At 41.2% G+C, this 14,823-nt stretch overlaps 9 protein-coding genes across 9 annotated transcripts; 1 reads left to right on the forward strand and 8 right to left on the reverse strand.

Moving 5' to 3' along the window:
- Positions 1-35: 35 nt before the first annotated feature.
- NEHOM01_1851 (uncharacterized protein) lies at positions 36-359 on the reverse strand (the record flags this gene model as incomplete). Its single annotated transcript, XM_051490729.1, has 1 exon — positions 36-359. The coding sequence occupies one exon, from the start codon at positions 357-359 to the stop codon at positions 36-38; it is 324 nt and encodes a 107-aa protein (XP_051346689.1).
- Positions 360-812: 453 nt separating this feature from the next.
- NEHOM01_1852 (uncharacterized protein) lies at positions 813-2,438 on the reverse strand (the record flags this gene model as incomplete). The annotated part of the gene is made up of 1 exon (XM_051490730.1): positions 813-2,438. One exon carries the CDS (start codon positions 2,436-2,438, stop codon positions 813-815), a length of 1,626 nt encoding a protein of 541 aa, XP_051346690.1.
- A 489-nt stretch (positions 2,439-2,927) lies between these two features.
- NEHOM01_1853 (ubiquitin-conjugating enzyme E2 D) lies at positions 2,928-3,464 on the reverse strand (the record flags this gene model as incomplete). Its single annotated transcript, XM_051490731.1, has 1 exon — positions 2,928-3,464. One exon carries the CDS (start codon positions 3,462-3,464, stop codon positions 2,928-2,930), a length of 537 nt encoding a protein of 178 aa, XP_051346691.1.
- Positions 3,465-3,973: 509 nt separating this feature from the next.
- NEHOM01_1854 (transcription elongation factor SPT5) lies at positions 3,974-5,578 on the reverse strand (the record flags this gene model as incomplete). Its single annotated transcript, XM_051490732.1, has 1 exon — positions 3,974-5,578. One exon carries the CDS (start codon positions 5,576-5,578, stop codon positions 3,974-3,976), a length of 1,605 nt encoding a protein of 534 aa, XP_051346692.1.
- Positions 5,579-5,604: 26 nt separating this feature from the next.
- Positions 5,605-6,366, reverse strand: NEHOM01_1855 (Derlin-2/3; the record flags this gene model as incomplete). Its single annotated transcript, XM_051490733.1, has 1 exon — positions 5,605-6,366. The coding sequence occupies one exon, from the start codon at positions 6,364-6,366 to the stop codon at positions 5,605-5,607; it is 762 nt and encodes a 253-aa protein (XP_051346693.1).
- A 604-nt stretch (positions 6,367-6,970) lies between these two features.
- NEHOM01_1856 (U3 small nucleolar ribonucleoprotein IMP4) lies at positions 6,971-7,852 on the reverse strand (the record flags this gene model as incomplete). Its single annotated transcript, XM_051490734.1, has 1 exon — positions 6,971-7,852. The coding sequence occupies one exon, from the start codon at positions 7,850-7,852 to the stop codon at positions 6,971-6,973; it is 882 nt and encodes a 293-aa protein (XP_051346694.1).
- Positions 7,853-8,570: 718 nt separating this feature from the next.
- Positions 8,571-11,885, reverse strand: NEHOM01_1857 (uncharacterized protein; the record flags this gene model as incomplete). The annotated part of the gene is made up of 1 exon (XM_051490735.1): positions 8,571-11,885. The coding sequence occupies one exon, from the start codon at positions 11,883-11,885 to the stop codon at positions 8,571-8,573; it is 3,315 nt and encodes a 1,104-aa protein (XP_051346695.1).
- Positions 11,886-11,929: 44 nt separating this feature from the next.
- On the forward strand, positions 11,930-13,321 carry NEHOM01_1858 (magnesium transporter; the record flags this gene model as incomplete). The annotated part of the gene is made up of 1 exon (XM_051490736.1): positions 11,930-13,321. The coding sequence occupies one exon, from the start codon at positions 11,930-11,932 to the stop codon at positions 13,319-13,321; it is 1,392 nt and encodes a 463-aa protein (XP_051346696.1).
- A 186-nt stretch (positions 13,322-13,507) lies between these two features.
- Positions 13,508-14,785, reverse strand: NEHOM01_1859 (enolase; the record flags this gene model as incomplete). The annotated part of the gene is made up of 1 exon (XM_051490737.1): positions 13,508-14,785. The coding sequence occupies one exon, from the start codon at positions 14,783-14,785 to the stop codon at positions 13,508-13,510; it is 1,278 nt and encodes a 425-aa protein (XP_051346697.1).
- Positions 14,786-14,823: the final 38 nt, after the last annotated feature.

Genomic DNA, 14,823 nt, shown 5'->3' on the forward strand with positions numbered 1-14,823 from the left:
AACTCAATCTAACCACAGGCTTAACTCGCTTCAATCTAGTATCTAGATCTAGGAGCCCGGCAGTCTTTGGAAATATGTCCAATTTCTCGGCAGGTATAACATCTGGGCTTCCAGTCTCGCTCCTCTCGGTCGTTTCCTTTCTCTTGGGCACGTTCTAGAAGTTCCTTCTTCACACTTTCCCAAGACTCTTTCTCGCCTTTCTCACGAATAGCTCTTAAAGCATCGCGTAACTCAATCATGTGCCACTCTTTTTCCATTATGGCATAGAGTATGTTTAGGCGTTCTGCATCGTTATCTATCTTTTTCAATTCGAAAACTGCTTCTAAATGGTCGGCTAAGTACTGAATGGATTTAGACATAGTAGTATAAAGCTGGGGTAAAAAAAGAGCAAAAATAGGATAGATTGGGTTGTGTTTGGTATTGGATTGGATTGAGTTGAGTTGTGTTTGGTATTGGATTGGGTTGAGTTGAGTTTGGTATTGGGTTTGGTTAGATTGGATTAGTTTAGTTTGGGTTGAGTTGGGTTGAGTTTAGATTGGATTGGATTGTTATTGGGTTGAGTTTGGTATTGAGTTGAGTTTGGTATTGGATTGGTATTGGGTTGAGTTGTGTTTAGATTGGATTAGTTTAGTTTGGGTTGAGTTGGTTAGATTGGATTAGGATAATTAAATGGATTAAGTTGTATTCAGTTGAGTTAGTATTCAGTTTAGTATTCAGTTTAGTTGGATTGAGTGATACAAAGAGTAGTATCAAGGTAATGTTAGGGGGTGGCAGAAAGACAAGACGTGTTTTGTTTGGGAACAAGGGCATGCTTATGCTGTGGGCTCTGGTGGGTTTTCGGTTAGGACTTTGGCTATCTCGTTTTTCTGATTGAAGTTGGCCCGAGTTAGAATGGCGTCTTTAAAGTCTATTTGGACACGGAAGCCAAAGGGGCCATCAATGCGAGCAAGAAGACTCATGGTGTCCTTGGCCCGTTTGACAATACTTGATAACTTCTCTTTTTCGAAGACGCGGCGCTCGGCTTCATATAGTAGGTCTTTGGACAGTTCGTTTATCTCTTGATCTAGTTGTTCTTCTAGGGCTGGTTCAAAATGTTGTCGGGCTTTGAGAAAGTCTTCATGAATGGCACCTAGAACACATGCTTGTTTGATCAAGCCAAGCATACGGTCTTTGTTAGTGGCTAGGGCTCGGGCGTGTAAAAGGTTGAGTGTCGCCACTTTAGTGTTGATTTCAGGAATTGTACAATATTCAACCGTATCGAAGTATGTTTTATCAAGATCAAGTGAGCCTTCTTTCTTGTACTCTTTAGTAATCTTCTTCTTTAAAGTGGCTAGATAGGTGCTTTTTAAGGTAAGAAGGAAGGTTTTGATCGCATCTTGAATAACTGAAATCTCAATCTCAGCCATACTAGCGCCCAGCTGAGTCTTCTCCTTAGCTGTTTGTTCGTGCGCTTTAATACTCCCTAGTAAATTAAGAACTAGAATGGCCCAGCCGGTCTCATAAACACCTTTAAGTCCATTAAGAAGACTCTGCTCAGCCTCACGAAAGACCAGGCCTAGAACTTCTTTCTGAAGGTCTTTCTGACTAGGCAAGAGGATCTTAGCCAGGAAGTATGCTTCACTATAAACCATACTAAAGATCCATTGAAAGGCTTCCCAAAAACTATCATTAGCCCGATCAGCCTCCAAACTAGATAATAGTTGGATCTTTTTAAAGGTAGCCACTAAATCATTCATTTTCTTAGCAGTTTTATCCCGATAGGCTTCACTTTGTCTCTTGCTGTATGCTTCAGCCACTTCTTTCATTCGTTCTCGTTTAATCAACTCTTTAATCACTACGTTATACCGACTAAGCCGTTCATGGAGTTCTTCCTTATCTTTACGTGCACTCTTATTCTTATCGCATTCATTGACCAAGTGTTTAACCGCTACCGACAAAAAGCTTTCTATAGCCTGTTTCCCTCGCTTTTGACTCTCTGCAATAGCACGCACACTTAACATATCTGGATTATCTATTTCTTCCAAACGACTAACTCGATTCAGAGCTTCTTCTACTTTTGGCAATTCTTCCATACTCTCCAGCCATGGTGATTCTAAAGTAGCTAGCACTTCTCGAGGCACGCACACTCTCTGCACTATCTCTTCCATCACTTTCAATGCGCGTTTTTTGTTAGATATCTCTCGTTCTACTCGGGCTACTGTACACTCAACCATCCGCACTTCCTCTTCTGCCCGATCCATCCGTAATAAGGCCTCTTCCAATTCAGTGCGGCCTTCCTTAATACATTGCAAAGCCAGTTCAATTCCATCTCTTTCCTGCTCCGCCACTTGACACAAAGCTTCCGCCCGAGCAACAAACGCCCTAGTCCCCGAATTATCTCTATTTTCTCTCCCCACATTACCCCAAGGCTCCGTAAATATTCTATCTGGGTCATCCATATCCATAAAAACAAACTCGCACACGAATTAAGATGTGTTTAGTTGAGTTGTGTTAAGTTATGGTAGGTTATGGTGGGTTTGGGTTGAGTTGGGTTATGGTGGGTTTAGGTTGAGTTGAATTTGGTGTGGTTTATTATCAACTTAGTACTAACCCAATACCATACTAAACTTAACTTAACTAATACCAAACTTAACTTAACTTAACTTAATACTATACTAAACAAAAACAACCCACAATCTAATCTAATCTAAACCCAAGACCAACCCAAGCCAAGATTATACTAACTTAAGGCCAAACTACTTCAACAAAACAACATACTATACTATACAATACTATACTAACCTCTTAATCAATAAATTGAACCCAACAACTTAACCCAATACCAAACTAACTCAACTTAACTCAATACCAAACTAACTCAACACAACCCAACTCAACACCAACCCAACTCAATACTAAACTAACTCAACGCAATACCATATTTATTCCTATAAATTCTTCCATTCTTCTATATCGCCTGATCTATCCATGGCATACCTCTCTGTCCATTCCCGGCATTTCTCTTTGTACATCTTCTGGTCTAGCTTGCACAAAGAAGCAATGTCCGGAACAAGAGGATCGTCTGGATTAGGCTCATCTAGCCAGCTGCAAATGGACATCATTACTTTGGTAATAGTTAAAGCAGGCGACCATTTCTCACTCAAAATGTCCAAACAGATTGTTCCATTGGTATTAATGTTAGGATGGAAGATTCTAGTTAGAAAACGAATTCGAGGGGGCTTAAAAGGATAGTCAGTAGGGAACTTAATATCTAGATAGAAAGTCCCGCCATGATAGTTACTGCCTTTAGGAGGTGAAATTCTTCCTTTCCAATTGTATAGATCTGAGTCATCGACTGGGGCAATGAAAAGGATTCGTTCGGAACCTTCACCAGTCATACTTGCTTCGGTCTCTTTTATATCCTTTAACTCTTTCATAATCCGCTTTACAGAATTCGTCTGCTGGTGGTGGGGTTGCTGGTGCATCTTCAAGGACAACAAATATTTCAGATTTATGCAAATTGGTTGTGTATCTACAGGGGTTGTAGATAGGTTGGGTTGGGTTAAGTTAAGTATTAGAGTAGGACTAAGTTGGGGTAGGTGGTAATGGGTTGAGTTGGGTTGGTTTTGGGTTGAGTTGGGTTGATTGAGTGGTTGAGTTGGGTTAGTATTTGGGTTGAGTGAGTGGTTGATTGGATGGAATGGAATGGGAATGAGTTTATTGATTAAAGGGATAGTGTGGTTTGATCTTGGGTTGAGATAGATAGTGTGGTTGGATTTGGGTTGATAGAGAAAGTTTACAGAGTTATATAATTTATTGAGTTGGTAGTGGTGATGAGATAAGATATGGTAATGAGATAAGATATGGATTTAGTAGTGAGATAAGATATGGATTTAGTAGTGAGGTGAGATAAGATATGGTAATGAAATAAGATATGGATTTGGTAATGAAATAAGATATGGAGTAACATTATATGTAGGTGTTTGGTATTGGGTTAGGAGAAGTCGGGGTATTCATGGGGAGTAGAATCGATGGGATGGGAGACGGGAGTGGTATTGCCCTCATGGATTGGAGTGGTATTGCCTTCATGGAACCTTCTTTCGGGATGGTGGGGAGTACGGGTGGGGCCGGATCTCTTTTGTTGCTCGAAATAGTCACGAGGGACAGTGACGTACTTAAGATTAGCAATGAGTTGAATCCGGAGAGTACTGCCTTGCACGTCCTTAACAATACCTCGTTTACCTTTATGCTCACCGGCAATGATTGAACCGGATCGGTTGAGTAATGGATCTCTTCTTTCTCTAATAAGACTCTTGGCCGGTGCAACTCGCTCAGTAGGAACACTACCTAGTTTAATCTCATCACTATGAACTTCAATTTCTTCGGAAAACCCATCAATAGCAATACGAACATGATCACCATTTAAGCCTAGAATAAACCCACTTTTACCTCTTTTACGACCAGAAACAACAATAACTTCATCTCCTACAGCATATCTCTTACGGACTTCAAAAAGAGATAGAGCTACTTTCCTTTCACCAATCTTAATCAAAACTTCATCTGAACCCGTACTGATGACAATTCCAGAAGCACCTTTAAGTGCCCCTTGAATTACTTCTACAAACTCGCCTTTAGCCACACGGACGGGCTCTTTCACCGATCCTTCACTAAACCAACTTCTTTCCTCAGTTGTTGGTGTAGGCGTCTGGACTAAATGGGCCGTAGGTACGTCTTTAAGTAAATATCCATCGGTATAAGTCTCTTTCTTATAAACATAACTGTTCTTGGCTACTTTATAGACTTCAGAAGGATGGTAGTCTTCGGGACTGAATAGAGCTTGCTTATTCTGGGCACCAAGTCGGGGAACAATCCGAACAGCTACCATACCCCGTTCCTGGCCAGGTCCTTCTACTTGCACTAAGTCGCCTGCATATCTACCTTTAGTAAGCCATTGTAAACTACCCGGTTTATAAACAATAGGATCAGTTTCACTAACTATCAGGGCATCAGCCATCTCCTTAGCTGGAACTTGCACAATAGTAGTACGAAAAGCTCCTGTAACTCCTTCAATCGCCTGAAGAACTTGTTGTTTTTGATAGGCTTCTACATAGATATATCCTGGCGCCGATTCATTGAAAAGAACACCAGTAATATTAATAGGACTATCTGTTGTTTCTGAATTAACAACTTTACGCATAATAGTTAAAACCAAAGACTTTTCCTTTTTAGGTAAACATCTGATTAGCCAAAGTCGTGGATGCTTATCAGTTGGTAATAACATTTGCTGAGGAACCTCTTCTGTTTCTAATCGGGCTTCAGCTGCACTGTACCTTCGCTCAATCTTTTTAGTATACTCCTCAAATGGTTCTTCTGATCCTTCCGACTCAGATTCAGCCGCTTCTACGGGCTCTGCTTCCTCGCCCGACTCTTCCGTATCAGCAATAAGTGACTCTGACTCGGCCTCTTCAGCTATTTCATTAATAAAATCACTTAAACCTTCATCTTCATCATCGGACTCTGAAGCTTCAACATCGACAAACTTGTTACTTTTATATTGGCCATCTTCACTATCTGAATCAATGCGCTTTCTCTTAGACATGTAAAAGACAGAATTGCAAAGTTTATTTAGCCATTGGCTTGAATATCATCTAAAGTACGAATACGACTTGAATTAAGAGAAGTAGCTGAATTATTGGGACTATTTTGAGTAGGTGAAGACCGACTTTGACCGTTTGTGTTTGAATTTGAAGTAGATTTAGGCTTCTGGAAGAGTCTTTTCAAAAGCAAAGGAGTGCGTAAAGGCTCAGAAGTACTAGTCTTGACATATACATGCTTAAAGTAGAAGTAAATATGGCCAGCTACTATACCGACTAAATCACTTTGGGGTAGCTTCTTCTCTACAATGAAAGAGAAGAGGAACATAATGCAAGGTACATAGTAGGCCGGTAGATTGAATAGACCCATATACTGAACAAGAATTAAGGGATTCCTTTTGCTCCAAATGTAGATAATGTAAGTAGATAAGGCATTAGACATTTTAGCCATACCTAAGATATTACCCATACCAAAGATCAAAGCCATACCTACTATCAGTAGATAAAGGAAATCCGATGGATCTGAACAGGCTTCTTCCAACATAACACAATACTTGAGCATAAAGAACTGGTGAATGAAGACGTCAAGACTAGCCGGTCCCCAGTAGAAGAAAGTAGTTAAAGCCCGCCATATCTCTAGTTTCTGCAGGTGTGCCCATGAGTATATCAAGCTGTACGGACTAATAAAATCTAGATAAGTCAAAAGAGTCAGAGAAATACTTATTGTAAAGAAGAGTCGACTAACTATAGGAATAGATCTATACTGGTTTATAAGTAGAGTTTCAATGTGCATTCCTCTAAATAAAAGAAATAATATATATGTGTTGTCTGAGACGAGTATTTGAATAGGTTTAGATAGTATTAAGATAGTTTTATAATGGTCTTAGAGTAGTACTATAAGGATAGTTCAGTGGCTAGTATAGAGTTAAGTTAGGTTGTGTTGAGTTAAGATTATGTTGGGGTAATATTGAGTTATGTTATGTTTAGATTAAGTTTAGATTAGATTATGTTATGTTTAGATTAAGTTATGTTATGTTATGTTTAGATTAGATTAAGCTAACCCAATCACCAACTCAACTCAACCTAACCCAATACTAACTCAACCCAATCACATACTAACATAATACTAACTCAACCTAACTCAACTCAACTCAATACATAATACCAATGGATGTTGTTTTATTACTGATTTATTTGCTCTGGACATAGTCTCTTCTATGGCTTGCCACTCTAAATACTATATTAATTGAATTAAGATTAGATTGAGTTTAGATTAGATTGAGTTAAGTTAATATGAAATACCAAATCGGGCTAACCCAATACTAAACCAAACCCAATCTAAACTAAACCAAACTAAACCCAAACCCAACACCAACTCAACTCAATTAAATGTATGGCTAATTTAAATCATCTAGTTCTTCTCCAAGATAGAGCTTCTTACGAGCCGTGTTAAGATATGGCCGGAAAACGAACTCTTTATCGGCATAGTCCATCTCTAGAGTGCCTGCTCTTATCTCATAAAGCTTCATTGTGAAAGACGGACTGATCTTCTCCAAAGTAGGAATACCTTGGGCAAAGCTACTCTTATACTGAGAAAAGAAGATACTGTCCTCCCGATTAACAAAAGCAACTATCTTCTTCGGCTTCTCTCGTGGTGTTAAAGCCGGGAAGAGTGAAGATAGAATCCGTTTAATACGTAGACCTAGTGGAGTAGTTAAGTTATCAAAAATAAGAGCTGGATTAGCTCCACTGCTTGATTCTGTCTCAGTAGTCACTACATGGTGCAATGAAAAGTAAGCCGTTGGACCGTGTGGTAAGTGGGAAATAACTAAAGAAGAAGGATTACCCTTATGTTCATTAACCATAATTAAATCAGTATGTCCTTTTTCAATGGCCATTGTAACTAACTCTTTCATCATGTGCTTACCACGATTGATCTTCTCGGCATTAGGAAAGAGATGTTTAAGCATCTTAGCAAATCTAGTTAGAGGATCAGAAGGTGAACGAGAAGTAGTAATAATTGGTCGAGGCTCTTCTTGATTGGTGAATTCATCTTCTTTTTCTAACTCTCCACTGGCATAGATAGCTTCTTGAAGAGCTTCTTCGGCTGTAAGTTTACCTTCGGCGATTTCATGGCGAATTTCTTTGGGAACAACTGCTTCTCTTTCATAAGCAGCATATAATTGGTCTCTCCTCTTTTTTGCTGCTACTCTTCTTTCTTCACTCCTGGCCGTATCTAACCATTCTTTACGTTCGCGTCTAATTCGTCGGGATATCATCAAATTTTTGCAATAGCCCGTTATGACGTAGTATCTATCTACTTAAGATAAGAATAAATTGTGCTTATATTCATATTAAGTTGTGTTGTGTGGGGTTGAGTTTAGTTAAGTTTGGTTTGGGTTGAGTTGATATTGTGTACTTATGTTAAGTTAGTGTGTATTTTGATAAGAATTTAGATGTAAGTTTAGTACTTAGTGCTGAAGACCCAACTTATCCAATACTAACTCAATACTAACTCAATACTAACTCAATACTAACTCAATACTTACCCTCCTCTTCAAAGATAACCTTATTGGGTTGACTTGCTATTTACTGGATGTAGTGCCGTTACACAACCACTATTCCTTCCTCATACTAAGTCGTTTATTGATTGCATACGTATTGGTATTGGTATTGGGTTAGTAGAGAATTCGGGTGGTATCACATGTTAAGGGGTACTTAGAGATTATCAAAATTTGAGTATGACGTCATATCATCGTCTATATTCACTAAATGGTCAAGTATAAGTATGTCGTATCGAGGTATGTCACTAATAGAGTATGTACTAGTCATAGGAACTATTTCTTATTGAACACCACACTAATACTAACTTGATCTACTCAGATAAGGTTATAATGAAATACTTACTAGTTGTTTATTAGATTGCGATAGTATTAAGTTAAACTGTCCCAACTCGATACACCGCCTAAACTTAGCGATACACCGCCTAAACTTAACTTATCCGGCTAGACTTTGAATTTGAGTAAGAACGGGACCGGAAACCTTGAAAAGCCGCACGAACTCCTCGCCATAGTACTTAAGAATCTCAATCAGATGTAAATGCAGAACCTTAGAAATCAACGGATCACTAGTTACCTCACCCTTAACTGTACTATAGAAAGTATTCAGACTAGCAATAAGCGAAGTAACTATTTTCTTGTCCCCTAAGAACCCAATAGAAACCTTTGAGTGCTTCCAAACTAGTTTGACCAAAACTTCACGGACTTTCTCTTCTTTATACCGACTACTAAGCAAAGTCATATAGATCTTGAACATAGCTGCACATGGACCAGTCGTACATATTTTGATAAGAGATTCACCGCACTCTTTACGAATACTTTCTGGTGCTGGTAGTCCTCGTGGCATCTGTCCCGTGACAATCATGATATAATCAGAAGTTAAGCTAAGTAAAGTACCTGCATCAAGGGCGGCTAAGAACCGTTCACTGGCCCCTACTCGTTTTAAAATCCGTAGAATAACTGCCGTACTAGGATGCGTATTTACTCCTGAGGAGAGAACATCATTTAATTGCAGAAGTAAGACATTGACCAAGGTAGAGGCACTTTCAATTAAACTAGTTAAATTATCAGTAGTAGCTAGATCTAAACGTTCTAAAGATGATTTAGCCTTCTCTGTATCTTGATCTATAATATCATTAAGTAAACCATTAATATCTATATCTTCCTGGGCTGCTCGGAATCTTTTAGGACAGGGCGAAGCCGTTGGTGGCACTGAGCCTGTTTTAACTAGTCCTAAGATCTTCCAGGCCGTTGGCGTATTAATGCGCTCCAGAAGAGCAATAAAGCCCGGCTGGGCGAGACTCTTCTCAATAGGAGCATAAGAAAGACCTTGGCACTTCTCCACTAGAGATAAGAGGAAAGATAGAGCCCCGGGCATATCAGTAGCTAGTTCAGTACAAATAGATAAGGTTTTTGATAGAGGAAAAATAGTCTCCATTATCTCGGGAATCCGGCGATACTCAGCTTGGACTGCCGCCTGAATAACTAGTCTAGCTTCATCTTCTCGCAGAATAAGTGACCGTCGTGATAAAGAAGTCAGTACGTTAAGGATTTCCTCTTCACTAACGGCTAAACCCGTTGCAAGTTTCTCCATCAGAGCTGCTCGAGCGCATTTCTCCTCAAAAAGAGTGCGTTCACCTAAGGCTCGTTCTATTCGCGCTCGCAAAGCTTCTATTTGCACTTTAGTTTGTACATCAGCACAAGTCAGAGTAGCTAGTTTATCTGCCACTCGTTTTAGCTCACCTTCTGGAATACCAACGTGTTGGAGAATACTTATAATACGAATATCAGCCATTGCATCTCGGCCCAATCTATCCACTAGTTCTGTTATTTCTACTGGAATAAGATAACCCGATTCAATAAAGGCCAGAATAGAAGTACAGGGAATTGAGTTATTATAAGGTCCTGGACAGTTATTGAGAGCTTCTTGGGTTAGTATTGGGTTGGAGTGGGTTAGTATTGGGTTGGAGTGGGTTGAATTTGGTGGGATAGTGTGATTAGGATGGCTGGAGTTAGGTGGAGTAGAATTAGTTTGGTATTGCGTTGTATTGAGAGGCGTAGAAGCAATTCCAATTGGAGTTTGGGCGCGAGTGATAAGAGGACTTGATTCAATTTCATTGTTATTAGCTGGATGCATTTTGATCGGTGTAGCTGGAATAGCTGGACTAGGTGCTTGGTCCTGAGTAATAGTAGTATTCCGGATCTCTTCACAAAGTGAATCTACTATCTGAGTTATCTCAGCTTCTTTTTGTTGGAATAGTTCGTCCAATCGAGCTAAGGCCTTCTGTGCTACCATCCGTTCAACTCCTAATGCTTCTATTTCCGCTAGGGATGAAGGATCACCTCGTTTACAAAAGATCAGGGCTAAAGCAGCAGCAGCTAAATTACGAGTTTCTGGACTAGACTCATTACAGCACTCAATAATCAAAGGAAGAACTTCACTACGACTAATATCACTTTCTTGAACATTATCTAAAGCAGTAATTAAGATAGGCAAAATACGAGATCTTGATGACTTTTCCGTCTTTAACAACAACACTACCTCATCAAAACTAGCTACAAAATAAACCTCTAAGGCCCGACTAATCACTAAACCAACTGCCTGATAAACTTGTTCTTTTTTATCCTTCAACCGCTTACCCATCTTCTTAATCAACTCCTTAACCAGTCCTTCTGGAACACTCTTCGACAAACACTTCCTAATTACACTCAGTACGGCAATAAAGACCTTAATGTTGCTCTCTGTAACTCTTTTTAAAGCCGCATCAATAACTGCAACTGTATCAACTGGAGAAAGAGTCTTATCACCTTTATCTCCTAATAAATCACTTAGTTCTTCACTGACTAATCTCTCCTTCCAATCTGTAGCTGTAAACCGTTCAAAGAAGTTATTAGGTAGTGGTATTATCTTCTGGGGTTTACTCGCCAAAGTAGATTTGGATTGAGATGGTATTGAGTTGGGTTGTGGTGGGATTGGATTGGGTTGAGATGTAGTAGTTGTGGTTGGATTAGATTGGGGTGGAATTGAATTGGTAGATGACGTAGTAGTAGTTGGGGTGGTTTGAGGTGGTATTGGATTGGTAGATGATGCAGTAGTAGTAGTTGGATTAGTAGATGTAGATGCCGCAGTAGTAGTTGCTGCTGCAGATGACGCAGTAGTTGCTTGGACAACTCGAGGTTGGAAGATTTCTTTGACTTGAACCGGTCGGAGCATTTGGGTGGCCTCATCAACTCGTTCGGGGTCCTTCTCGGCTAGAATTTGGAAGAGACGCGTGGCTTCTTCTCTAACACTACCTGTGCCATGGGCAAAGAGATAAGCAGCTAAAGGTAAAATATGCTCAAAAAGATAAGGAAGAGTCTCTTCAGTTGGTGACTCTACTAAGACTTTAAGACTCTCACTGGCTACTTTCGGGTTCTTGCCTGTAATTGGGCTAATACTTAACTGGACTAGTAATTCGGCATTTGTTTGGGCTAAATAGTTAAAGATCTTCTTAATTGAAGCTTTCATACTCGGCTTAGTCGTATTGATCTGTTTAAAGAGAAGAGTTAAGACATCTTTCTCTTTACCTCCAAGTTGATTGTGCTGAGCTAGTGGTACTAGGGCTAATAAACCTGCTTCTAAGGCGGGAATCGAACTTTCCCGACAAATCTCGCTAATTAGGGCTAAATCTGGGGAAGCTTTTCGGTTCCATTTTGTTTCGGCTCTTTTATAAGATTCAGCTCTGTCTTTCCACGTAGGAGGTGTGTCAACCATGAAAAATAAAAAGGATTGATTGTTTGTATGGGTTAGTGTTAGGCATGCATGGGGATAAATGGTTGCGATGGGTGCAAAGAGTGCGTTGGGGGAGTGTTATAGTTGTATTTGGTCTGGTGGTGGCGCAGCAGTGCCAGAAAGATAGTGATTGTAATCTTTCGTCTCGGCGGGGAGTTCATAGTTTGTTCTGTGTGGCTGGGGAATGTGCGCAATTGAAGGCGCCGGGCGTGGCTTGTAAGGCGGCGAGTGAGTGTGCATCTTTTCCCTTCTTTGGGGCTTTGGCATGTACGAAGAAGTGTAAGGAGGGATTTTGTTGTCAATTTGTGCCGAGTGGAGCTGCTTGTGCGGCGGAACGGCCGGATGGAGTGAGTGGGTGTGTGAATGGGTTCGTGTGTCGGAAAGGTGGGAATGGTGCTGTTTGTGTTCCTTCTTTTGGGAAGCGCTGGGTGCTAGGGCCTTTGCTTTCGGTAATGGGCAACTTGTTCATTAACATTGGGTTGAACTTTCAGAAACGGTCTTACGCTGTACCGGTAGTGGATGTGTACGGGGTGGGAGTTAATGTGTTCTTGTTTGGAGTAGGGGTGTACATTCTAGGGAAAGTTTCTGGGTTTAGTTCGTACGCTTTTGGCAACCAGTCTTTGATGGCCTCCTTAGGAGCAGTGGGCTTGGTGGCCAATAGTATATTTGCGCCTTTGATTAATCGGGAAGTCTTTACGGTTTATGATTTAATGGCTATTCTACTGGTGCTGATTGGGTCTTCGGTGATTGTTAGTAATGCCGGGGGCGGTAAAGGAGGACATCATACGGTTGGGGCTTTACTGGAAATGTACCTGTCTTTGGGAACTTTACTTTGGTTTGCCGCCCTGTTGCTGGTGATTGCTTCGTTGTGGGTGGTGGCCCGGGTGGTTGAGGAGAACAGCGAGTGGCGGATGGATGAGACAGTGCCTTGGGTGGTGCTAGATAAGAAGTTCACTAGGAATGGTTGGGAGCTGAAGTATGCCATGCTTTTTGTTTATGTGGGACTGTCGGCCGGCATTGCCTCATTTACTACGCTGTTTGCAAAGAGCTTTGGGGAGATGATTGCCTTGAGCTTTTCAGGACAGAACCAGTTCTTGGGCTTGGGGCCGTACTTCTTCTTGGGAATGATTGTGCTGTGCACAGTTGGTCAGATTTATTGGCTGAATCGTGCTTTGAAGAGGTACGATGCCTTGCTGGTTATCCCGGTCTTCCATGTTCTGTGGACAGTAACGAGTGTGACTACAGCCGGCATTTACTTCAAGGACTTTGCCATGTTCACGCCAAGCCAGTTTAGAAACTTTGTCATTGGACTGGTAACGATCTTCTCTGGGTCAGGATTCTTGACCTTCCGTATGGTGGGCAAAGACGCGCCCTCCACTGAAAGTGCCCAGCTTAATGTAGAAACCAAGCAAAAGTAACCTATTCATAACTATTACAGCTTCGGCTCAATCAGTACGGCTGCTCGGACTTAACTGGTAAGTTAACAATTTATAAAGATCTAAATGTGAATATGTCTTTTGTTTCTTTGATATCCGCCTGAACAGGTTAGTATTGGGTTGGTATTAGGTTAGTGTAAGTAGTAGTGAAAATAAGTCGTAATGCATTTATTGCTGACGGTTAGTTTGCGGGCAGGTCTTGTGCGGAGACTCAAAGAGTCGGAGCAGCTCATTGTACTTGCAGATGCGCTCTGTGCGACACAATGAGCCGGACTTTAAAAAGTCAGCCTCTAAACCAACGGCTAAATGGGCCAAGAAAGTATCTTCGGTCTCGCCACTGCGGTGACTGGCCATTATGCGCATCCCTTGCTTGCGAGCCTCCTGCACTGCACGAATAGTTTCCGTAATTGTTCCGACCTGGTTCATCTTGATTAAGGCCACATCGCATAACTTCTCCTGTCCGGCCCAATGAATCAACTTAGCACTAGTTACGAGCAAGTCGTCGCCAACCACCCGAATACCTGCTTTCTGGGCTAGAGGTAGAAAAGCCTTCCATCCGGCAAAGTCCTTCTCAGCAAATGGATCTTCAAGCATAGCTACCTTGTACTTCTGCGCTATCTCCAAATAGTAAGCCCCAAGTTCAGTGCTGCTTAATGGCTTTTCGCCTTGTTTAACTTGGTACTTGCCCGCCCGGTAAAACTCACTGGCCGCTGCATCAATGGCAATCTCAGTTGTAATCTTAGATATCTTTTCTGTTTCCCTGATTAACTCCAAAGCTTCCTCTAAAGTGTCAATTGCCGGAGCAAACCCACCCTCATCACCTACTCCACTGCCACCATACTTCTTACACACCTGCTTCTTCAAGACCCCAATAAAGGAACTAGCATTACACAACACTTCATAAACACTTTCACCCCCAAATGAAACCATTACTTCTTGAATGCAAAGACCATTATCCGCATGGGCCCCGCCGTTAATCACGTTAAAGTAAAGCTTAGGCGCCTTCTTCTCCCCACTACCGCCATACAATTCATTTAAGTACTGCCACAAGGCTGCCTCTTTCTTCATAGCTCCCAAACGGGCAAAAGCCATGGATAGCGGCAGAATTGCATTGGCACCCAAATTAGCCTTGTTGGGTGTACCATCTGTTTGGCACATAAACTCATCAATACCTCCCTGGTCCGTAATCAAGAAGTCCTGCAACAATACGAGAGTGGCTAACTTTTCAATACCCTGCACCGCACGACAAACACCTTTCCCGCCACACGGCCCCGAGCCATCACGAAGCTCTAAAGCTTCTTGCGATCCAGTCGAAGCCCCAGAAGGACAACTATCACGCACGTTTCCCAAATCTGTATCCATTTCTACTTCAGTAGTTGGATTGCCCCGACTGTCAAATACAGTCCTCCCTTGAATACTTCTTATACATTCACTTACCTTAGTCATTACTAAACAAAGACAAGCCAATTACTAAAAACCCAAAC

This window comes from Nematocida homosporus, assembly GCF_024244095.1.
Source record: "Nematocida homosporus strain JUm1504 chromosome Unknown 4459, whole genome shotgun sequence".
In the NCBI taxonomy this organism is placed as follows: Eukaryota; Fungi; Microsporidia; genus Nematocida; species Nematocida homosporus.